General features: G+C 37.4%; 1 protein-coding gene across 2 annotated transcripts in view; it reads left to right on the top strand.

Annotated features, from left to right (window-relative positions):
- The window catches only part of CA8 (carbonic anhydrase 8), a 47,544-nt gene that overhangs the window by 6,955 nt on the left and 15,928 nt on the right, over positions 1–24,661 (top strand). The window contains exons 4-7 of one of the 2 annotated variants that reach the window (XM_027638702.1): positions 14,960–15,055; positions 17,326–17,388; positions 18,671–18,719; positions 21,278–21,390. In XM_027638702.1, coding sequence (XP_027494503.1) covers positions 14,960–15,055; positions 17,326–17,388; positions 18,671–18,719; positions 21,278–21,390 — 321 coding nt within the window. The remainder of the gene's footprint in view (positions 1–14,959; positions 15,056–17,325; positions 17,389–18,670; positions 18,720–21,277; positions 21,391–24,661) is intronic. The other variant, XM_027638703.1, reaches the window with a different exon arrangement.

The raw sequence follows: 24,661 nt of genomic DNA, 5'->3' as shown, positions 1-24,661 counted from the left end.
CTCATTTTCTTAGTTTGGACATTGGCATTAGTTTATGTGTTGTTTGAAATCAGGTCATATATTCTGAATGCGTATTGGCCTTAATTTTCACTGTGTTTGTTAGTTACTGAACACAAACAGCAATTGATTCCTATTTTGGCTACATACAAGCAGTCTGGTGTAGTTATACTTTTGTACAAAATAAACTGTCAGTTGTTTGTGCATCAATGCATGTCTAGAAATACGTTGAGCACCAAGCACGTAAGTTTGGATCTTCTTCCAGTGGACCAAATCTAGTAGGACATTTTTCTAAGAAACTAGAAATTATTTCCATGGCAAATGATAAAGATTCTCCTCTCTTTGTGGGAGAAAGACTAGTCAGGGGGATAAGCAGTAATATGAAAACGGATGTGCTTAGTTTAAGTGGGTACATTACCGACACAACAAACTTGGCCCAGATTATATGCTCTATTACATTGTTATAAAACCTGAGCAGTTCTACAGAAACCAGCTTTTTAGTTTGAGGAGATCTGAGATGACTGTCTAAGGCTAGCTATTGACTGGAGCAGGAGTCTGTTTTTTTTAGGACTGAAGACTGTATGACTTTATTTTATTACATTGCACCAAATAATTGTGGAACAACTTCAGATTATCAGTGTAATGACCTTTGTAAATGATGACTTTAAAAAAGAGTGTTGTTTTTTAAAAGTTTGAAAGAGCAATTTGCGGTTAATTCCTTAGTCTCTTCGCCTTTGGTACCATAACTTCTTTTATAGAAATTAGGCAATAGCCTGTATCATTTGGGTAATAGCCCATGTCTTGTAGTTCAGAACTCCATTATTTCTTACTACACAGCTGAGGCCTTTGTATGTGGTTAGAATATATAGGTTCATGGTGCAATTGGTTAGACTATGAAGCTTATGTAACCTCTGGAACAGCTGTTCGAAGTAATTAATACTATCAAAAAATGTTGTTCATGTGGCTTGGAGGCTGAGTTAATTGTTTTTTTTTTTTTTCATTTTTATATGAGATTCAGCAAAGATGTGTTTTCTACCTTCCTTGACTGAAGAAACCAGGATGTTGATAGTGATATGCCAGCCTTTTAATTTTCACTGAAACATCTGTGTTTGCAATCAGTCAGGAAAAGAGGACAAAACAATAATTAGTTTTTAAAGGTAAATATTGTAACACCGCAGAGGGCTGTACATATCAGTGTAATACTCCTCTCCCTGTTCTATGAAAACAAGAGCATGAAGGGCCTTCTTGCCTTTTGGCCTGAAGTTGGAAGGAGACATTTGTGCAGCTTTCTCCAGAAATCTTTCTCACCAAGAACTTCTACTGCGTGTAATGCAGTGTTACGTTGGGCACCGCATATGTTAAATGTTTAGTAAGGTCTTAACATTGAGAACCTGTTGTTTGCCAGCCAAAAGAACTGGGTATCAAATATTAGACTGTGCATGTTTCCACAGAGCACTTATACAAGTGTGTTATCTGAACCTGATTTAGGTGTAGGAAAGAGAGGAACTATTTGGAATCTTTTATTTCTCACCTTCATGTCAAGAGTATGCGTTGGAGAAGGGGGAAGAACAAATGATGAACTAGTGAAACTGATTCTCTGCCTTACCTTTGTTGTATAACAGGGAGATAGAGGAGGACAGAAATAGCAAATTACTGCAGTTTATTTTTGTTGTAAATGAAGTGAAATGGAAGCAGCTAAAAATGGATTCCCATAGTATCTGATCTCTCTATAGTGCCAGGCTGAATGAACTTACAGTCAAAAAAGAAATGAAAGCCAGTAGGAGAAAGTGAATCATGTGATAACACCAGTACTGGTTTATGAAGAAAAAAGAAAAAATCATTTCACTGCTTCTGAAGTGAAGGGAAACAGGGAAATTTATGCCTTAAAGGTGTCTCTTCCTCTTAGTTACTCGGGTGGTGCTGTGACCAAAGGCACAAGCTGACCATAATGGCACAGTTGTTTCCAGGCCACTGCTCTGAAATAAAACTGTATCAGAGAAAATAAAAAGGTTCCTTTCCCCACTTGCAATATAAATAGGAGGATAATTCTCTGTAATCCATCCTCTTTAAAATGTAGGATTACATTAGCTGTGAACCATGTGAAAGTTCTCAGTAGAAGAGTGTTGGCAGAAAATCATTAAAAAAGTGTTTCCAAGATGTGCAGGAAGATTAAAAACTATTGTTGTCTGTCCTACATTTTTTGACTAGAACAGAAGAAAATCCAGTTGCTGGAAGGACTAGAATCAGTTCTGTACAGGAATAAAAGACGTTCCTTTTTGTTGCATAATGAAGAGCAGATTAATTAATTCTGTAGGTTCTTTCAGAGTCACTGAAATATCTGCTGCAATGAAGGTAACAATGTAAAAATCATATCCAACCCTTGATCTGATTTAAACCGTTAGGTTTTCCTTTGTTCACAAGAAACATTTCCTAAGGTACTCATCAAACAGAGTTACATCTTTAGGGCTTCAGGTTAGGCTGTCAGCATTACGCTTATCTACTCGTCTTTACCGTCTTCAGTGTGAGGTTGTCTCTGTGCCCAGCTCTGAAATCAGATATCCGCATGCTGTGCACCCCTTTCTAGCATTTCTTGAGAAAAGGCATCATGCTTTCAAAACAGAAATGTATTTTTGGCCAACTTTTAATATTTTTTACCGATGTTGTTTAACCTTGCCATCTCTTTTAATCATTTTCTTATTAGCTTATTTAAGCTAAAAAAGAAAACAGAGTATTTGCAATAGAAAATCTGGGAGGCAATGTACATGCAAGCATGTCTCTCCCTCTTTATGCAGAGAATTACAAGCTGCAGAAGGATTGGGTAGGTGTGAATGGCAAGCAGAATTTAATCCTTGTTGACAGTAGTTTCTAATACAAACATCTAATATCTGATATCTGGGGATTTTTGCCAGTTACTTTAATGGGACTATGATACAAGTAATAAACCCTAAAAGATAAGTTTTAAACCAAGGAGTAAATCCTGTTGCCTTAGTTGATTGCATTGATTACCTACTTTTGAAAAAAGAATTAATTCTACTCATATTGGCAGCAAAAGACCCATGAATGAAGAATAGGAAGTCATGAATGTAACAGGAGGCAAAAAGAACAGATTCCAGAAGAGTTTATGTAGCGTTGCACTGAGATCTGGAACTCTTCTCAGAAATTGCCCAAGTTTTCTGGTAGAAAATTAACTTATTACCAAAAGGTTTGGCCAATCTTCTAAATTTTTGAATCATTGCAGGTGAATACTGTGATCTGTGATTAAATACATTGTGTCTTATAAGGAAATGATGGTATTCATGTAATAGCTATATCCTTGACAGGTTAAGAATAACAGACTAATAATAGTTCAGAGCAGATATGATGATTGGACACTATCCAACTTTTGAAGATAGAATTGTGTAAAAACACAGGAAAACCATGCCAATATTTAAATAGGTGTTTTCAGTTTTATTTTCTAAATCTCAGTGATTTATACAGAAGCAATTTTTTACACATTATGTAGGTGCCATTTAGGAACATAATAATAACACTTAGCTTTACACAGTACTCCATGGGCAAAGTTGGTCTTAGCACAATTCCAGGACTGTTAGTGAATTGTGTTACATGGGATTCTAGTCCCATAGATGCAGATGTTTAAGTGTTTTTCTGCATTTTTCTGTGTACTGTACACTCTGTAATTCCCTAATTGATGTGACTTCTGCTTGGATTTTTTGTAGTGGGACAAAGCTGTGAGGTCTTTGTCCCCTCTCAGTATACAGGGAAACAGGAAACCAGCAACAAGATAAAGTTGCCGTCATCGTAAAAGCACACATGACAAGCTTATGACTCCTGAGATTGCTAGGTGCTAAGTTCTTTCAGTGTTATATTTTTATTGTTGTTGAGGGTTAATTTGACCTAAGTAGGCACATGCAGTCTCTGAAATATACTTTGTTTCTGGGTAATTTGCCAATATGAGCTTTGGTTGACCCTTGTTTCACTCAGTCACATGTAGTTTGAATTTTTCAGGGAATGCTTTGTACTGTGAATTCCTGAAAGCAGGTGCAAAAATGGGCTGAGGTACTAGCACGAACATGCTTTTAGGTTGTCTAACACCTGGAAAAATTCTCACTTAAGCTCTGTGGAAGAAGTGTTTACATGTTCAGGGGTAGCAAATGTGAATTCCCTTCTGTGCAAAATCTACAATTTATTTATTGAATTGTGGAAGATATAGAAGCTACCAGACTCCAGGTCAAAGAGTGGCATTAACACTTTATACTGAAACCTCTTTATCCTTTTGTCTGTTTTTTAAGAGCCATTTACAGTGAGTTCTGAGTGGAGAAGCTTTTGGGCTCATATGCATCTAAAACTGTTTTGAGGTGGCAATTGCAATCATCTATTTCTACCAGGATGGAGAATTTCAGCATTCATTGAAGAAATAAATTTTTCAAACTAGAAATGACTGAGCAGAATAGGAGAAATTCTTCTAAGGGAAAATTTTGGAGGTGGATAAAAGTTGGAGGTGAAGGAAAAGAGAATGAGAAGAAAATGAGGGGTTACTCCCCTTCTCTGGGCTCCATATTCCATCTAATCTGATCTTACTGGTTTAGTTCTGCAAGAACTTGAACCTAGGGCTTGAACCTAGAAGTTAGATTCTTGGGAGTTTCAAACCACCACACCGAAGAACTGAAAACCTTTGAAGGCTTCCATGTATTTGCTGTTATGCCTGAGTGCTTCATAAGCACATACAGTGTAATCCTTAACACATCAGTTTGGGGAGACAAGTTCTGCTATTGCCAACAAACTGGCAGAAAACAAGTTCAAAGGCATTAAATTGTTTGGCTATAGTCACATATGATGCTTTTTTCAGAACTGAAAGAGAACTGCCTCAGGATTCCTAGATGCTTGAATGCTAGTAAGACTTTCAGACACTGTAGTACTGGAATAACTAATTTAGGTTGTAAATCCCAGTTCAACAATTTAACCACAGAGATATCTGATGCTCTACTCCATAGAACACACTGTTGCCAATGTGATACTGGTCATTCCTGCCTTTTTGCTGTCCCAGCATTAAGCCACATAGTGAACTGAACTGGGGAGCAGTTAAAGTTTAGCAAAATTTGTGGAGTTTATGGAACTGTGGGAGAGGAGAAAAGCATAACACTATTATGCAATCTGCAAACTTGAAATTCAAGAGAAAACTGTTGGAGAGGCATAGCGAAGTTTATTATTTCAAAAGAAGCTTACCCAACATTACAGGAAAAAAATCCTGAGTGAGTTTCCTAGAGGAGTGTACTACGGAAGAGCAACTGCTCGCTGGATAACAGTCAAGGTTATGATCTAAGAAGATAATATGCAGCTGCAGATTCTCATCTCCTAAGAGACACCTTTGCCTTGTAACACAGAGAACTGTGGGATTCAAATTAGTTATTCATAAAACTTAGTACATTGACAGGGAAGGAGTGTTTTCTATTCTGCCTTCATTAGAGAATCTATCATTGAAAATTAAACTGTTTATTTTATTCCTTCTACACATGAACAGTCTGGTTTTAAATTCAAACCAACAGATTACAGGCAACATTTTGGAATTGGACATGCTTTTATTAAATGCTTAGTCGTATAAATAACACTTTCAGAATTAAATAGTTAACCCATAGCACTTTGTGTTTTCTGTCTTCTTGATGGCATTTTTAGTCTGTAATATCATCAATTATCCATCAAGGTCCAGTCCTTTTCCCAAGATTCTCTCTATGTAACTGTGGAGCTGTAAAGCACATGCAGACACACACATATGCCCACTCGAGTTGGCAAGAACCAGACTGAAAGCAAGCTGGAGAGTCCTGCACCAAAATCCTTGCTTTTTCCTTCCTGGCCTTCGTAGTTCAAGGGAAGGAAAAAGAAAGTGTATTTGTTCCTGTTAGCACAGGTAAAGGCAGACCCAGGGCACTTCAGCCTACATGTTTGCTGGGACCAGACTATCAGGGAACAATACCCTGCTCTGTGGTGCTCCTTGCTTCACACACAAACAAGAAACTTGGCACAGTAAAGAGCCTGACCTATGAATCTGACAGTTATAATTGTGTAACTTTTTAGTTTCTTACTATTTGGTTGATATTGAAAGTCAGCAATCTAGAAACAAAGATATTTTACTTTTTTCATTTTTTTTCTTATCCTGTACACATTTATTACAGTTGGAAAAATGTTAATTTTGATTAATTCCTGCTTTCCTTTAATCTCCTGAGTGTGCCAGTAGACATAAACTGTGCTTGTGCTTTGAAACACAAAGAAAAAATAAATACACACAAATGACAGTTTCCTCTACGCTCTCTGACATTTTTGCCAATGATTTTCCTATAAAATAGGGAAGCAAATGTTACGTGTCAGCAGCTTCTGTGGGCCAGCGAGGAGATAGGTGAAAATATTGATGTTGTGGTTGCATTAACCATGCAGATAATTTATGCCCGTGTTTGTGAATGCTGAGAGAAGTGCTGTGGTTTTTGGCCTTGTGTCATCCTCCCCATGTCCCCTTCTTTTTGGTAGGAAGAAAGCCTCTCTCTGAAGAGTTAGTCCATCTCATTAGAAAAGGGACATGAGATTTGACCTGTTTTTACTTTTTTAATTGTTTAAATTATTCCCCCCCTCCATAAACCTTTTGGCTTCTTTTGCCAGAACAGAAAGAAGAGCCCCCAGTTACATTTTTATGGTTCCTGTTACTTTTCTTTTTAGCTTACTGTTTGTAGCTGTTGTCTTTTGAGTTTTTCCATATACGTCACTATTTCCTGCTGTTAATTTCATTTTTTAATGGACTAGTAGTTCTTGGTATAATATGAAGTGAGGATGCTGCATGTGATTAGACTTTTCAAAGGGAAAACAGATTCCTGTTTAATATTAGATGTTGTAATGTTTTTATTATTCTGCAATGTAGATAATTCTTTAGCACAAGTGATTTGCCACAGCAACTGTGGGAGTGTTTCCTGAGATGCTGCAAATAATTCAGTAGTTCCACTACTCTTTACCTTTTCAGTACCACATCTGAAGGTTTGCCTCACAATTGCCTAGAATACTTCTGCTGTCACTAGGATGACTTTTTTGTTAAGAGAGTGTCTTTGGAAGGTGTCTTTGCAATCCTTCCTTTTATGATCCAACAAAAATAATTTTATTTACAGAAGTTCTGCCCTCTTTCAGAGATATTAATAGAGAGCAGAGCAACAGTCAGGAAGGATTCTGGACTACGCTGATGTTCTATTCATGCATTTGTTCAGCATGGTTTAGCTGTGAATTTAGCTTTTGACCCGAGACATGTAGTATCTCACACCATGACTGCAAAGGTTTGTACTGTGTCTCCAGGATACCTTGTACTCTGCTCCAGCATGATTTGCTTGCACCTAATTTCTCTGATCTTAGATTACAGACTTCTTTGTTCAGAGAATGTCATCTTGTTCTGAAAATACTTGGAGCCTGACCATTAATCCGCAGACTAGATCTGCTCGATCTTTAACTCTTTAAATAAATTGTAACAAGCAGAAGTTCAGTAGAAGATTTTCTTTCCCTTCTCCTACATTATATCGATCAGGAGAGGTTTAATGCTAACAGTGTTGTCATCTGTGTTTCTTGGATCTGCTGTCAGTTGTGTCTTTTATGGTGAAATTAGTGTTGCTTTCAAAGATAGGCCCAGTGGCATTTTGGCACCTATCCGCAAGAGAAGCCTTGAAAAATTCAAGTCTGGAAACATAAACCAAGTGCACCGATCTATAACTTAACTCCCTTGGCAACATTTCATCCTCTTCTATTTGATTTTGCCTGGGCTTCATGATCTAGTAATTTTCTTTATTTGCATTTGCACTTTTGAAGGAAGCTTATTTACGTTGACTGAACTGTAATGTTTAACCATGAAGACTTTGTTACTTTATGGGTTTTTGTTTCTCTTTTTTTGTGGCATGGAGTATGTACACACACTTCTCCTAAGACATTTTCAAACAACCTCTGTATCAATTCCATTAACTTTATTTTCCTAAACCTCTCCTTCAGGCTGTTAATAACTAACTTTCTGGTTTTTAAATCACTTTTCTTAAAGCTGTGTGCCCTGGTCATATCCTTGGTTCAGTCTCCTTGTGAGGATTTGGAACTTAATTACTATATGTTATGGTCACTGCCAACAGCTTAGTCAATTGCTTCCTGAAACAATTCATTGCCAAGTCAAGTATCACCTCATAAATTCTTGTGCACATGTAAAATGGCAGGACACAATTTTTCCACATTTTGTCCTCCTGTAATGTTGCTTATGCAATATTTGTGCTGTTGAAATTAGACATAATTATTGTATAACTAGGCTGTGTTGCCTTCTGTTATTACTAGTGTAAGTCCTCAGCTTCATTTCATCCCTCTCAAACCAGGAAAAAGACTTCATGCTGGCCCTAGTTGGATAGCCACAGTTTGTCATTTGTACTGTTCCCTCCTCCACTTTTATGGCGTGTTGTGAGTGAAACTGGAATATGCTGATCTTTGACAAACTTGGGTGAGTCCAGGAGAACATTTCTTATCTCTACAGCCTTTAGGAGAGCAATTCTACTGCTTTAATTTACCTTAGTGGTATTCACTTATCCCTGAGATGGTGTTTATGTGGAATCAAAACAGAATTTCACCTCCACTCTCTCAGCAGTGACAGAAATATGACAAAACCCAGCATGCTCAAAATTTCCAGACTGACGTGTTTTAGGTGCAACTCTGATTTAAGATGTGCAGTATTCAAAAATATTAGTATTTTGATGTACAGCCTGTATACATTGAAATAAGAGTTGGGAAGATATGAGAGCAATAGCATCCTTGAGAGATTTGCAGAGAGATGGTCTTCTACTGTGTGTAGAGCACAAACAGGAGCCTATGAACAGAAGAATCCCCCATGTCGCAAGCTCTTGTAATATGGGCTGTGGTTGCCAATTGAATTGAGGCAGGACCTACACCCAGTTTAGGCAGGTGTTTCATGCTGCCTCCTGCTGCCGCAGCTGCCAATAGTTTTATCAGGCGTAAGTCCCCCATAGGGGCTGTTTCTGATGCCAGGGAGGTCAGGAGGATTTCTGCTGGTGGCACATTTCCCCTTGACTCCCATGGAGCGTGAGCTTGGTGCTCTGTTCCAAACTGCCTGACTTAGCCAGTGGAAACAGAGTACATTGAACAGTGTTTTTTAGGGATGCCAATAGTAAGTTAGGGTTTCAGTAGTTTAGCAATAAGTATTCATAAAGAGAGGAGTTACAGCATATGAGCTGCTTTTTATGGTAACAAGACATTCCAGATTGTGTGGGTTTATATCAAATTTGTGACATTAAGATCATATAAGAGTGCAGAAATGTTGGAGTAGAGTCCTTCTTCTCCCCTTACCATTAATCAGATACATCATAACAGAAGATGAGTTGTGATTTATTTCAGAGTGTGTTTGCCAGTAAAGCATTAGCCTGTCTTATGTTTGGTCTGATGTTTGGGTGGCAGGTGTGCACTAGCATGTTGCAGCAAGGGACAGAGCTAGTAGCAACTTTACTGACATTGTAAGAATCAGGAAAGCTTATATGAAGGTAAGCTTAGGTGAAACATGGTCATTCACTGAGGGGGTTTCAGGAAGAGATATCATTCAGGAGTCAGTCAAGAGATGTTACTCTAGTTATCATAGGCAATTTGTGCCTGGGCTCCTGAACAGAGACTCCTGGGAAGTGTGAAAGGACTAGAGGCAGAGGACACAAGTTGCAACAGCAGAGATTCTGATTAGGTACGAGGAGAAAAAAATCTTCATTATGGAGGAGGGCAAACACAGAAAATGATATCTAGAAGGGTTGTGGAATCTATATTGTTGGAGATATGCAAAGCTTAGTGGGACAAGGATGTGAACAACCTGATCTGACTTTGAAATAGTAGCTAACTTTGAAATTGGTGCTGCTGTGAAATGGTTGAACTTAGAGGTGACTTCTGACATAAATTATCCTGTCATTATATGTTTTATGTGTGAGCTGGGAATAAAATAAGGTAAGCAACAGAACTTAGAAGGTCATTTTTGCTCTCAGTGAACTTAGGACCCTGCAGATTTCGACAGAGCAGTCAGTGCCCCAGACAGGGGAAAAACACATGTTTTTGTAGTGCTGTTTTTTATTGAGGCACGCTGGCTTCCAGAACTGATAAATGTCCTAGGTCATATAAAGTGACTTTGATTCCTGCCAAAATCTGTCAGCCCAGGGACTCTGATTTTGTATAAATATCTACCATCCCAGGCCTTTTCATATTGACATAAAAGGTATTTCTGTGGTAGAGAAAGGAGTGGTTTTAAGGGTAGCGTTTTCATTTGTTTATTGATTTTAAAGACAGAATCTCAGGTCCTTACTCAGTTTTGAGAAAGTCTTGTTTTATGATAGGCCCCTTATTAATGTCTATCAACTTTTTGTAAGTAAGGATTGGGATCAGTAGTCTTTTGGTTGAGTGGATGAAAATTGAGAAGTTTCTCAGAATTTGTTCCATACAGAATAATCTTTTGAAGGAGTTTGCTCTGCTACCCAGAATAACTTCGTAATCTTCCCTGTGAAGGAAAGTCTCTTGAGCTGTTCACAGAACAGATCAACTTTAATAGTACTTTATTATGATTTGCCTTCGTGAGTTTTTATCTGATTTTAAAGAAGTCACTGCTACAATTCTTTGAGTTACAGTTGGAGTGCTAAAAGGCTCCAAATTATTTTTTTTTCACAAGAAAGATGTATTTTTTGAGTGCTAAGGACTTTCTCACACCTTTCTTATTATTTTGAAAAATATACTCTCTGGTATGTCAAGCCTACCATTGATAATAGGTAACTGTATAGCTGACAGATTTTGGTTGTGTATAACCATCATAACTACCAAGTATCAAAACATTAGCTAATAATTTGAGCACAGCCTCTCCTACCATAGTGACATGTGCGGCTTCTTTGTACTCTGAATGAGAACCACACAATGGTAAGCTGCCAATGCGCTGCAGCTGATTGTTTAAAAAAACCCACATGGTTGTGTTCATATCAGGGACTGGCACCCCTTATGAGTGTGCACTTTTTATGCAGCTATCTCAAATCAATCTGTAAATGAAGGTTATTAAAATACAGAACATTAATCTAATAGCCCCTGTGATTATTCCTAGTTGTAAGACACAGATGCATGGATATGAAGTTGTCTATGTGCATGGGCATTATATCATATTGAGAGTTTTAAGGTTTGTGAAACCACTGGGGTCTTTCCTCTCTGAATATTTGATTCCACTAAATATTAAAAAGAGTTACAGACCATATTGTTTGTGGACTGTACTCTCAAGAGTTCAAATTTTGTAGTGTTTATAGACTTTTTGCCATCTTTCTAAAAATCTGTCATCTGATGTTTATATCTGATGTCATATTAGAAATAAAAAAGAGCACACAAGAGTCAGAACTGCTCCAGAGAACCACAAATATACAGGATAAAACATGACTGGGAAAAAACACTTTACTACAAACACTCACTTACTACTTCCTTGCTACTTCACTTTCTGAATAATTTTTTCATGTACTTCCCCAGCCCCCCTCTGAGTTACATTTTTCCTACCTTGTAGAAGAAACCATTTGATTTGACTTCCAGTTTTTTAAGTGCATATCCACATCTGTTTATTTATTTTAGTGTGCATGTATGGCCTTATAGAGTTAAAACAAAAGATATGAGGCCTATAGGCCTGTTGTTAGGAAATATTATGGTATTAATTGTTATTTTCCTTTAGGTTGCCTGTCTAATTTAGGTTTGTAAATCCCTAATGACAGAATGTTTTTTGTGAATAGTTAATTCTGAATATCACCTTGATTTAGGACATGAGAACAGAATAAATTCCCTGCTGTATCAGGTGAACAGTCCAGATCAGAAGTTCATTCTACTTCGGGCTTTAGCAATCCAGTACAAAATGATGATTCTTGTTCCAAGGACCCTACTATGGAATTTAAACATCCTCGAGCAGAACCTCAAAGTTACAGAAACCTTTGGACAAGAAAGTGCTGACTGCCTATCCTTCAGTACCTTTAGTAATGCTGATTATTAAACCTGAACCTAGTCTAGGTAGCAGTAGCTTTAAATACATCCCTTTTTCGTCTTTGTGATATCACAAAATCACAGACTGGGTAAGGCTGAGGGGACCACAGTGGGTCATCTGGTCCAATCTCCCTGCTCAAGCAGAGTCATCCTAGAGCACATTGCACAGGTTTGCATTCAGACAGTTCTTTAATATATCCAGACTCCACAATTTCCCTGGGCAATCTGTTCCAGTGTGTGGTCGCCTGCACAGGAAAGAAGTTCTTCCTTATAGTCAAGTGGTGTTGGTGTTATGGTGGTGGGGTTTTTTTGTTGTTGCCTTTTTTTTGAGTAGACCATTCTGATCTCTGTTGAGCTAGTGGAAAGGAAGGAGGCTTGGAGAGGATGCAGAGACGTAAAGATACTCTTGCACTATGGTTCTTCTCTCATGCATCAAATGAGTGTATTTTGCATCATATCTTCCTGTCAGGCTGTTGAACGGGCTAATTCTATAACTCTTAATGCATTACAGTATTATACAGAGGTTTTGGTGTAATTTTTCTACATGATACAGCCTTATCATAGGAAAGTCCCTGCCCTGATGAGCCTACTGCCTAAAACAGGAAAAAAATATGTTTCTGGATAAACTGGAGTCATTGCTTGTACGGTTTGAAACACTTGCTCATTTTCCCCTTTCTTGGACTCAACATTTTCCTTTCAGATCTTAATAAAAAGCCTACTGCTGTCAAAATGCAGACAGATATCAGATTAGATTTCACCTCCAAAGGAGTCCAACACGTTGAATGCCACAGCAGCTCCAGCCAAGACCCGCCTGTTGACACGGGCAAAGTCATGGTCTCTTTACGTTTGGCGATTGCCCTTGGTGCTATTGTTCCAGCCACCAAAGGACAAGCTTTGTGCCATGTGCCATGCAGCGCTGTTCTCGCTGCACCAAGGACACTGCCATCCCTGCTGCAATCACTCCAAACTTTTTCTTTCACATTTCCTTCTTAATGTCAGGATTTTGGTGAGGACTGTGAGATTGTGTGATCCCCCTCTAGTGAGGAGCTGGTGCAAATGCCGGGCTCATCTGTGGAAAAGCACAGTGCTTTGGCTTTATCTTCTCGGGTGGTGGTGGCTCTGTGCCTGCCAAAGGGAGCCTTGGAGACTGAAATCTTATTATTTGATCCTCTGGTTTTGTTCCTTTAAAATCCAGAAATAAATCAAATGTGTAACAAAGCTTTTTATACATGATAAAATGCACAACACAAAGTAAATCCATGGGCAATAAATAGCTTAGTTCTAACAGGGAGCATTTGTAAGTCTACAAGTTTTGTAGCCATGGGCAAGTAGATTATTTGTATTAGTGTTCTCATGTGCAAATGAATTATTATGTTTCTTAAGAAAAATGTTGCATGTTTTTACTGCAGCAGACACTTTTGATCAGAATGAATAGAATTATTTGGATGATAATCTGGAATTTAAATCAATTTACAGTATGTTCATTTAAATGTTTGTATTTACTTTTGCAATGACAATCATCAAGAGCAGTGCCTAAAATTCTTATTGGAGATTAAATAAGTGGAGAGTGATTGCTTGAAGAACTCTGGGATGCTGAAATGCCTGAGTAAACTCCTGTTGTCTGAGGGGCAGTAAGCATTTTACAGAGGTTGTTATTGTGAAGAAATAAAACACAAAATAGGAAGACATATTATCTGTTTTAAAAACTAATTTTGCTGAAGGTGGAAACAATGTTGGATATCAGGGTGACATTTTAACTTCTTTAGACACATGACTGAGCAAAATATTGATCATGATTTTACAACAGGAAGTAAGTCTAAGAGTTTGTATTTTCTTAGCTGTTTTATCTCGGTGAAATGTGCAAAAGTTGACAGATAAACTTCAAAGCTGCTCTGCTTAGGATGTTCAAGTTCTACAGTGTTATCAAACCTAGTCACAAAGATTACATTTTAGCATTATTTCTGGAAAAACTCATGTTCGAAATGTATGTTACCTTTCAGCAGATAGTACCCTTCCTTCCTTTCTTCCTTCTTTCCTTCCTTCCTTCCTTCTTTCCTTCCTTCCTTCCTTCCTCCCTCCCTCCCTCCCTCCCTTCTTCCCCCCCCAACAGTCACTCTGTTTTACGGCACTTTTCTCTTTACCCCCCATCTTCCTTCCCCTGCCTTCTTTCCCCCCTTTCCAACCACCTGATAATCTGTCTTCTAGCACTTGGCTCAAACACCGCTTCCCAAATCATGCTATGACACTTCACCAGAACAGACTTTGTGTTCGCTATCCGATATGTACTGCCTGCCATGGTTTCATGCATTAACTTCTGCAGGCCCTGCTGCCCTGTGGAAGAAGGCAGTCGAGGGCTCATATTTTCCTCTTTACCATCCCTTTCTTTCATGACTGTCATAAGGTGGTCCTCCAGCCACTTTTCTGTGCTTGACTTTCTCTACATTTAACTTTTCCCAAAATCACTTCCACTCTTACATTGAGTGACATTTGAGTGACTCATCTCAGGAGGCGTGATGTTAAGATAGTAGAGTCAGTCAGTCTAATGTGTGTTTGGACAGCCTCTGTGCATAATAATTCTCCTACCTTGGGAGACAGTGGGATGGCTGAGAGGCCATGTTGGTGGGCTTCAATAGCTGATGTTATTTCAGTATTCAAAGTGAGTGAGGTGGTAAACCATAATTAGTGCAATCATTTACACCTTTGCTGTATATATTTGGTAAGTGGCTATGCATCACTTTATCTGCAGCTGATTTTTTTTCTTGGTTTTCCTCATATTTATAATAGTAATGCACTTATCTATAAGTGCACAGCCATGGGCATGGACATATGTATAGTCATGCACATGCTAAAGCTTTTTTAATTGATGTTAATTGCTGGTTGTTTTTTATTGCAAAACATATGTCTCTATTGTTCTATTTGCACTGCTTTGTTTTAGCTTCATCTAATGCACTGGAACTCTACACTGTACAGCAGCATCGATGAGGCAGTAGGGAAGAAGCATGGCATAGCTATTATTGCTTTGTTTGTGCAGGTAAGTTTCCTGGGTTACACTTGTTATGAAGCACTGTCATTTGTCTGAGGATAATGAGGTCCTTTCCATTTTATTTAATTTGTAATGATTTCATAAAATAAAACAATGTATGACTGCTAGTATTCTATTCAAAAGATACTTCTCAGTCACGTATTCTATGGATGTGCCAAGTAATTCTTGTTTAAACAGGATATTGGAATTATGTTAGTTAAAGAAGATATAATATATAGTTGGCCATAAGTAGACATCCAGTCTCCATTCCTTTGAGGGCAGAATGAGGGCTGTCAAGATGTACAAGTGCTTCACTATCTCTGTGATAGGTTTTTTTCCGTTTCTGGCCGGGCCTACTGTTCGGGTAGTCATATTACTTCTTCAGAGACTGAGAGTGCTACCAAGTCTTACCACAGACCCTCAGAAAAGCCTGCAATGAGGAGGCTTAAAGCTTCCTGGGAACAAGGTTTAATGAAAGCTGGGAAGTTAATGCCATAATCTAATTGCTGTCGAAGGTTTTTCAAGGCCTGTACCCTATAAAGATTTTCTGGTTTAGTCCTCAAATACTAGATTCTCATCTTCTTCATGAGGAATGGCAAACTGTTTCATTTAAATGGGTTTGGAGGAAGAGGTTTAGAGTTCATACTTAGATCAAATGGATTTTCTTTCACAGTAATATTAGTAATTTGTCGTATTTCATAACGAGTTTATGAATGCCTTTGAGCTTTACCTCTGAATTTGAAGGTATGTTGGTTATTACCTCAACACTCAGATAGAACTGCTAAAAATGGAAGTTATAAAGTCTTCAGTTTTGTATCCTAGAGGGCTGTGTGATAATTGCTTATATAAGTCACCTTCTCATTCCAGCAGAGGTAACCTTCTAGTTAGTCAGAAAGTTATATATAAGTTCTTAAATAAATCTGAAACTTCAATGATACATTTTCCATTTCTGGTCTCTCACCTTCATCAGTGTTCTTAAGCATTCCAAAAGGCTTTTTCATTAGCCAAGAAAGGCATCGCATAATTACAATTGACCAGAAGAAAATAATATTTATGCTCTTTATTAAAGGATCAGGGAGAGGAAATTCAGTGACCATTTTTTCCCAGTAAAGGCATGAAAATATAATTTTGCACCACACTTCTCAAATACATCATTTTAAGGTCAGTGAAAATATTTTCACTGATATAAGTGACAGCCCTTGGGGATTATTAATTTAGAAACAGTATCTTTGAAGTGACTTCAATATCTGTTACCTACTTTGAAGGTTTTCAATTGAAATTCTGTTCTCAAACAAAAGAAAATCCTGTTAAATTCATAGAAATAACAAAGTACCTTTTGTTGACATTCAATTGTTTCTTTCCAGTGACTACTATGTCATTTGATTCCAAGAGAAACAAAGAGCAAACAAATTTTTCAGGTCTAGCTCTCACGTTCTTACTCATGCTGGCTTATTTCCTCACCTCATATGCGTGCATGTTGACAGAGAAGTCAAGTGGAAGGCCATTCTGTGTCTTCCAATTTTGACAATGTTGTTCTGAAGGTAAAAGCTTGGGTCCTGGAATGGATTATTTAGGTCAGAAGCAGCTGAATTCAGTGTGCAGGGTGAACTACGTTCATGTAAAATTAGAATCTCTTATTTCAACAAAGTGTTTCTTTCGAGAGCCCCATCTTCTGTGCCTTAAAGGTGTTTGGTAAAGGCAGTGCTGCAGCCTGCTGGGAGCCCAGCTTTCACTGGCAGGATCCCAGAGATGTCATGAGGGAGGGAATCTGCCATTCTGTGCTCTGAAGGCAGGAAAAAACTCCCCCGAGCTTCAGAGATACCTTGGGCCAGATTTGCAATGCTGTGGGAACAAATTCAAAAAGTGTCTGTCATGCTTGTTCACTCTGTTCTTTTCTGTATACTTTTCTGACAAAAACTGGTAAGGACAAACTGTATCCTTGGCATTTATATGTCATAATACTGCATGATTTTGACTCCACATAGAGTGTATGCTGCAAAACAGGGTTAGTCAAGACTTACTGGACTTAACTGTGACTCTTTTTCTGTGAGTTTCTGTCTCTATTTTAAAGTATTTAAACCTTGTTTACTTTTGACTGGTGGTTTTGTAATGATTTAATTGTTTGAAGTTGCCATGTATCAGTGTATTTGGTTAACAGAAGTTTGTGTAGCCTATCTAAAAACAACTACAGAGCTTACTGGTCTGGTTGACCTCTGTTTTGCCTCACAGTTTCTGAAATAGCAAGATGCTGAAACTCATCTTCACTTGCTGTATTTCAGATAGGAAAAGAGCATGTAGGCCTAAAGGCTGTAACCGAAATTCTCCAGGACATCCAGTACAAGGTAAGACATTGTCTGAAGAAAAGCTTCCTTCACTGACCGGAGAGAAAGTGAGCGAAGGGTCTATATGAAGCCAAGAGAAAGATTTCAGATATGTCTGTAGTTAAACCACACGTGAGAGCCATCATTTGATGGCCTGTGTGAAAAGCTCAGCATTTTACATTAACTACATTATCTTACTGGTTAATTTCTGTTCAGGTGTCCAGAAAGTTTGATCTATACCAATAACTGATTGCAAATCCTACCTTTTCAGTGATTATAATGGAGTCAGCGTGAATGCAAGCACTGCAACATGCTTATCTCCAAACTTATCTGGTTTTAATTTGTAGAGGAAAAGAATAGATGAAATGAGGACCCATATTAAATTGCAGTGGGAAATCAAGAAGAACACAATACTGACTTGTCAGGTGGGTTATGTGTGGGGATCCTGAAGGAGAGATACTAATCCTAGCAGGACTGAGAAGATATCCAGAATGTTGCTATCTTAAATGACCTTGGGCAAGTTACTTTCATCTCTCTGCTTCATGATCTGTAACAAAAGTAATCATACGTACCTTTGATTTTAAAAGAATTTTGAGATGTATTGATGACATGTTTTTCTTTGGTCTGAAGAGATTAGCCATTCGCTTCAGTGGGTGTTGAAGTGTAGAAAAATTAGAAAATAAAATAACTTTTAGTCAAATAATATATAGTAAACTTCAGTCATGATGTTTAATACTGCAAACTCATTGCTTATGAAGGTGTCAGAGAAAACAGTAGTGTATGGAATTCTGTAGTTTCATTACTGAGAGGACAGCCTTCATTGTGTGAAGTGTGTTATGATGATGATTTTTAGAGGGTCAGCATCAAACATACTTCGGTATACATAACATTTTTTTGCATTAAATACGTGGAACCTGCTTTACTTTATTAAATATTATCCACATTAGTTAAGAAAAAGCTCACTTTGGCCCTAGGTTTTATTAATTCATTTGTATGAAACCCCTGAATTTTGTATAGAGAATTTCAAGGCTGGGGCCTGGAAGAAGCACAGGTACTAAAGACAGAAAGTTAACAAATTCCTGAGATAACCTTAGAAATAAAATATAAAATAGAATAAAAATATGTGTTTGTGTAACTGCAAGGACAAATGCAATGATAATTAAACGGGAGCTCTTAATGAGGTTGCTTTGCACAGGAGTGCAGGGCTTAATGTTGTAAGAACACAGAAAGTGTTTTACCTCTTCATTCATCAGCATTTTAATAAGAAACTAGAGATGAGATTGATTTGTATTCATTTTTTCAGGGAAAGTCCAAAACAATACCCTGTTTTAATCCCAACTCTTTATTGCCAGGTAAGTGCCTTTGTTTACTTTGCATGTGTGGATTACTAGCTAATTGGAGAGACTGAGACAATCTTGATCTAAAGCTTAGCCTAAGTTGCAAGCCTGAGAGTGTGTCCCATAAGGTGGTAATGCATTTTGCACCTAGTGGTGCTAACAGGGATGGGGTGAAGTCCATCGGAATTTACTGTAAATATACACCTTTGTCATGTGAGTGAGATATAATACCATAGTCTGCACTGCTGGCAACACTGTGGTTAGTTTTCTTGAGGATTTATCATCCCACCTAGAGAGGCAGCAGTGTGAACTCCCTTCTCTACTTGGGCATAAAATAGGAAGTGTAAGGCTACCCACGTAACAAGGTATTTTTTTGGCAGTTGTCAAAAGACAATGGCGTAATGCAGTGAGAGTTGCATAGCATAGAAGAAGTAGTGACAAAGTGAGACAAATTCAAACTCATCTAACTAACAGTTAAAGAATATCAGTGAGAAATGTGACTTAAAAAATGCATTTCTAAAACCAAATGTTTCTAAAAATTGAAGAATCCATCTGAGATAAATTCTGTGTTATAGTGGCAAGATCTTTAATTTTTCAAAATAGCCCAGGACTACATTAAAATGTATTAATTATATCAAAACAATAGTATCTATGTTGCAAAGTGAAGTGCTCAGGAATTAGGAATTGCAGGAATTAAGGCTGCCTGTGCCTCTTCACACATATGCATTATAAAACATCACCTAATTGCATGACCGGAATTTATTTTTACAGGACCCCTGCCTCACAGTTCCTATTTGATGTTGATCAAGTCACATAACCCAAAATTTCCACAGGTCATCTCTAACTATGTGTTCCTCATTTTCTAGGTGCCCGACTTGAGATCATGGGGTCTGATTTGCAGAAGTGCTGATTGCTTACACCTCCAAGAGAAGTCAATGGGAGCAGTGCTCTGACTGTATTAAGTGCTATAGAAAATTAACTACTCAGAGAAATCAGGTTCTAAGCATGTCATATTGAACACCTCAAATGAATAGGTGCATTTGACCTTAACTTCTCTGTGCCTCAGTTCCCCAGCTTTAAAGTGTGGGGGTAATACGCCCTTCCTCACCACATAGAGATGTGGAAGGATAAATTAATTCACTTAAGCACTCAGGTACTGAAGAAATGAGTGCACTAGAAATATGAAAAATGAGAAAATATGGTCCTTCTAACATGCAGGATTTGAGGAGCATGGGAGAAAGAAGACCAAGTAGAGAATACTGTACAGAGAAATCCAAGTGTTATTAGATGCTTTTTAAAACAAAATCATCCATCTTTGGAAGTAAATGATGACAGATTCTCCAGAAAAGACATACATGATCATGTAACAAGACAGTGTCGCAATGCATGCACAGGATGGGCTGAATTAATTCTTGCAGTTCTTAACTTTTGAGTGTTTGATAATGCAACTTACTGTCAATGGATTTGCTATGTAATTCCCTAACTGAGAAAGAAAATTATGCCAATAAAACAAAATCCATTCACTGACAATCACAGGCTTCATTAGCAAGATTAAATTCCACTGATATTCCTCTGACCTAATAGTGAAAAAACAGGTTAGTTCGACCAAGCAAGTTTGTGTTTCCCGTCTCCCATTCTATCTTCCCCTTAGCTCTCCATGCCATGATTAATCACCCTTTGTCTCCAGTTCCTCTCTAGGTTTGTTTCTTGTCCCCTTTTACAGTCAGGCAGTTTCCTCTCCATACTTCTTAGGCTGTTTGGGCTACAGCAGCAAAGGAAAGCCTTATGAAGTGCAGCGTGATTGGAATTCATGAGAAATTAAAATTAAAATAATTAAAGTAATTAAAATAGTTAAAAGCATATGTGTTGTATGTAGAGTCAAAACTCTGCTTGGACAAAGTATTGTACATTTCCTTCATAGACAACTGTTTATTCTAACAGTTATTTATAAAACTATAAATAAATTTATAAACTTTAAAAATCTAAAATAAACCATGATTCCCCCTTCCCCATAAAATTAAACTCACTTTTCCAAAGCTAGAAGGCACCAGTGCATCTCAAAAAATATGTCACCAGAATTCCAAACTGTAAAGTTTTTCTTGAGCTGAATTTTCACTGACTTTTTTCTGAAAAATGAAGTAAATTCATCCTTGAGACGTACCCTAAATGTAAAAGTCAGTTAAAATTCCATCACTCCAATCCCTCTGCCTTCAAAATTGGATGGCTCTTGTAGGTTCTGACATTAACAGGAGTTCTTTCTCACAATATTACTTATTCACTGTGTTAGTTTAAAGAGTTGTGCACATGTTATTTTTCACATCTCTAAGGTGTCATTTTCATATTTAAAATACTTGTCTGCAGTGGAAAGTTACTGTAATATAATGACAACAAGCTTATATACATTTATATGAGAAAGCAGTGGACAGTGCTTGGCAGGTTATAAATTCACACCTTAGCTTACTGCATACTAACTTCATCATTTGAGCAGGCCCATGGCTATCATAAGCGGTCATAATTGAAAGACACAATTAACTTCAATTTCATTAAAATTCCATCTTTCTTTTTTATTTCAGATCCTCTGCTGCGTGACTACTGGGTGTATGAGGGCTCTCTAACCATTCCACCCTGCAGTGAAGGTGTCACCTGGATACTATTTCGCTACCCTTTGACTGTGTCCCAAGTGCAGGTAACAGCTGTGCTTAAAGTGACCTTGGAATATGGTTATGAGCTAAAGGTTATAGCGTGCAAATATATATATATCAGGACGTTATATCTCTTCTCCTTAAAGATCCCATTAGATCAGTACATGGCTTTTCAAGTAAAGGTTAAACCTTTTGAGTCACTGAAAGCAACGCAAAGGTCAGAGATGAAAAACCTTGTTATCGTTTATCATCTGCATTTAAAATAATTCTTTATTTAAGCGCAAGAAGAAGAAAGAAGTCAATTGGCAAAAGAAATTCAATTCTTCATAATTGTAAGCTTTCAAATATCACTGCTTTTTGATGTTAAGGGAACAAAAAAGCATAGGGAGACACTATGTCCTGGAGAATGAAAAATGTTAACATAGTACTGGCTAGCTATATTGCATTGAACTATATTTAATTTATATTGCTCTTTTTATATTCATTTTTATAATAAATGTCAAATGGAAACTGTCTATTTAAATTTGATTTCACACATATGTATTTTAAAGTGTTTGGGTTTTTTTTACTTACATTATATCCTACAGTCGTGAGCCTTTCTACAGAAAACATTTCAAATCTGTCTACAAATAATCTTGGTAAAAACAATTAAAACTCCTGATGAATATACTCCCACAGTCTGTGAATCCCAGCTGGAGGACTGTGGGTTTAATTTAAGCGAAACTCTCTAGAATCCCTGAAGCTGAATACATTTATTTTCATCGCCTGTTCTGAAACGCGTACAAACAGAAGGGAAAAAAGTATAAAAGGTGATAAATTCAGATTTAAATTATTTCAGGTTTAATAATCTAAAATTTTGCTAGTGATACCAGCACAATATTTTACAAACTTTAACAGTTTGAAATTGGCAGTGTTTATTTTCATATGGAAATTGAATTCTGAGTCTGATCATAGGATAAAAGCAATAGCTCCCAATAGCTATTTGTATGGTAGCTACAACTTAAATATATCCCATCATAAATCTGTTATTTATTTGTTTATGAAGAGGTAAATCTTGTGTCTGCTTACTGCTGAGTAGGTAGTGGTATTCTGTTGGCATTATTAGATTCAGAATAACTTTTAAAGAGAGTGTGTATTTTGTAACTTGGGAGCTAATTGTTCAGGTATGATATGGATAAATAAGAGGACTTAATCAGAGGTACAAGTGCACAGCTGTTACACTGAGACATAGTATAATATTGCTAATTGTAGATTCTGTAGTCTCTATTTCTTTTTAATCCAGTCAGTGCACAGAGGAGGGCACAGTTCAGGCCATCCACATGTGATGGGGGACAGTAAGGAATTAATTAGAGAAATGTAACTTGAGTTAGTATTACTATGTATTAATTTACCACAATAAAACAACATGTTAGAATATGGTGCAAAGGGGATAAAACTCCTGAAAAAAATGTTGTGCCTTGGGAAAAGAGTGACCCATAGTGCCTGGGGAAAAGACTATTATTCACAGTCTTGACCTTTGTTAGGTGAGGGGTACCTGGTTTTTGTTGCTGCGTTACTTTGATAGGTATAAACCAAATCCAACAAGAATATTACAGTGACAAAGGGCACACAAGTCATGGAGGAGCTTTTCCTTCCCACTGATGCAGTATGCAGGTAAGATGTGGCACTGGAGCAGAGTGATAGATTGGAGCAGACTTATGCCAATATGATCCACAATGCTTTGTATTTGTCATAGATAAGCATCAATTAGAAAAAAACTCCCCGCTAGTAGTTATGATTGCAACGTTAAAGGTAAGGTTGTGCAGGAAAGACAATTATTAAGAGCATGAAGAATTTTTGACAGGGTGGGATAAAAAATTAACTTGCATCAGGTAGTACTTTCAGACATCAATTAAAAATAAATATGGGGACAAGTGAGAGGTGGTGATTCTGGGATTCAAAGTTTGAAAGGTACTGCAAGGTCTCCAGGATACCCAAAATAAGATTTTGGTGGGCCAGAATATTTTGCTATAGCCTAAAAATCCAAGATTTTAAATTGTAATTAGCATTTTCACTGCAATGAAATATCTGGCCTCTTTTGTGCGTGTGGGCATGAGTGCCTATGAGAGATTTCACTTAATCACAGAATCACAGAATAATTGGGGTTGGAATGGACCTCTGGAGATCATCTAGTCCAAATGCCCTGCTAAAGCAGGTTCATCTAGAGCAGGTTGTGCAGCAGAAATTAGAAATGCAAGGGCTTTTGCCTATGGAAAATAAGAGGATGTATATAGGATATACCATTTTGATTCATCCATGGAAAGCTGGTAAAGACATTTAATTTTATTAAGCCAGCTTGTAGTATTAAAGCATATATTTCAGTGCAGATGCATTTCTAATGGGTTTAAACACATTATTTTTACATTTGTCATTAACTTGTAGAACTTTCTTCTGTGGGATACTAATGAACTCAGCTTATGAAACTTCAAGTGATTTATATAAATACTAGTACCATCTGTGGTTATAGCTGGTAAGAGACAAATTCAAGGCTTTCTATTTTCATTTTTCAGGCCATAAAATAATCAGGTTCTGAGTGTCAATAACAAGTAAATAAAGAATAACAGTCTAGTACAGAAAAGATTTTATTTCCTTCCTCTGATGAAATTAATTCATATGTTGGAGACAAGGTACTCATTCCCATTCTCATTTTCTGTAATTAACATAACAATATTGATTAGCTTAACAAACCATGGGTCATAAGGGGAAAAAAAAATGAATAAAATTGCAATTGTAGTACATCATCACATCTATGTATCTTCACATTTTCTTATTTTGAAACAATGGAGAAAATACAATTTTGTCAAAGGCATAATAGGTTATATGAATAGCAAAATAGCAAGCCAGGACTGCAGCATCCAGATGTGCTTTCCTGGAATGCAATGCTTTTTCCTCACTGGAAGTAATTTTCTTTGACGTGAGTCCTCAATTCTATCAGAAAGCATTTTTCCTTCATGGGTCATTCTGTGAGATCTGGATAAAATGGGTAGGCAACTCTTCTCCCTTGAAGAATAAGGGCTTGCAAATTTGGTTCTTGGAGTTTTATTATTGACCTCAGTGTAAAGGAGCTTGTATGGAAAGCTGCACCCTGCAGTAGCCTTTTTGCATATGCCTGTCCTTCTTTTGTGATTTTTATCATCCTCACTTGTCTCACATTGAAATATACAGCCCAACCCAGAAAGAACTGATTTGACTGTTTTTGTGAGATACCTCACCCATGCATGTACGCTGCTGAAATGCAGTGGGAGAAAATAGAAAAATCCTTCCTATTAGACCAGT

The sequence above is a fragment of the Corapipo altera genome, unplaced genomic scaffold (assembly GCF_003945725.1).
Source record: "Corapipo altera isolate COAL_440 unplaced genomic scaffold, ASM394572v1 49, whole genome shotgun sequence".
NCBI classification, from domain to species: Eukaryota; Metazoa; Chordata; class Aves; order Passeriformes; family Pipridae; genus Corapipo; species Corapipo altera.
This window is presented reverse-complemented; position numbering and strand designations above follow the sequence as displayed.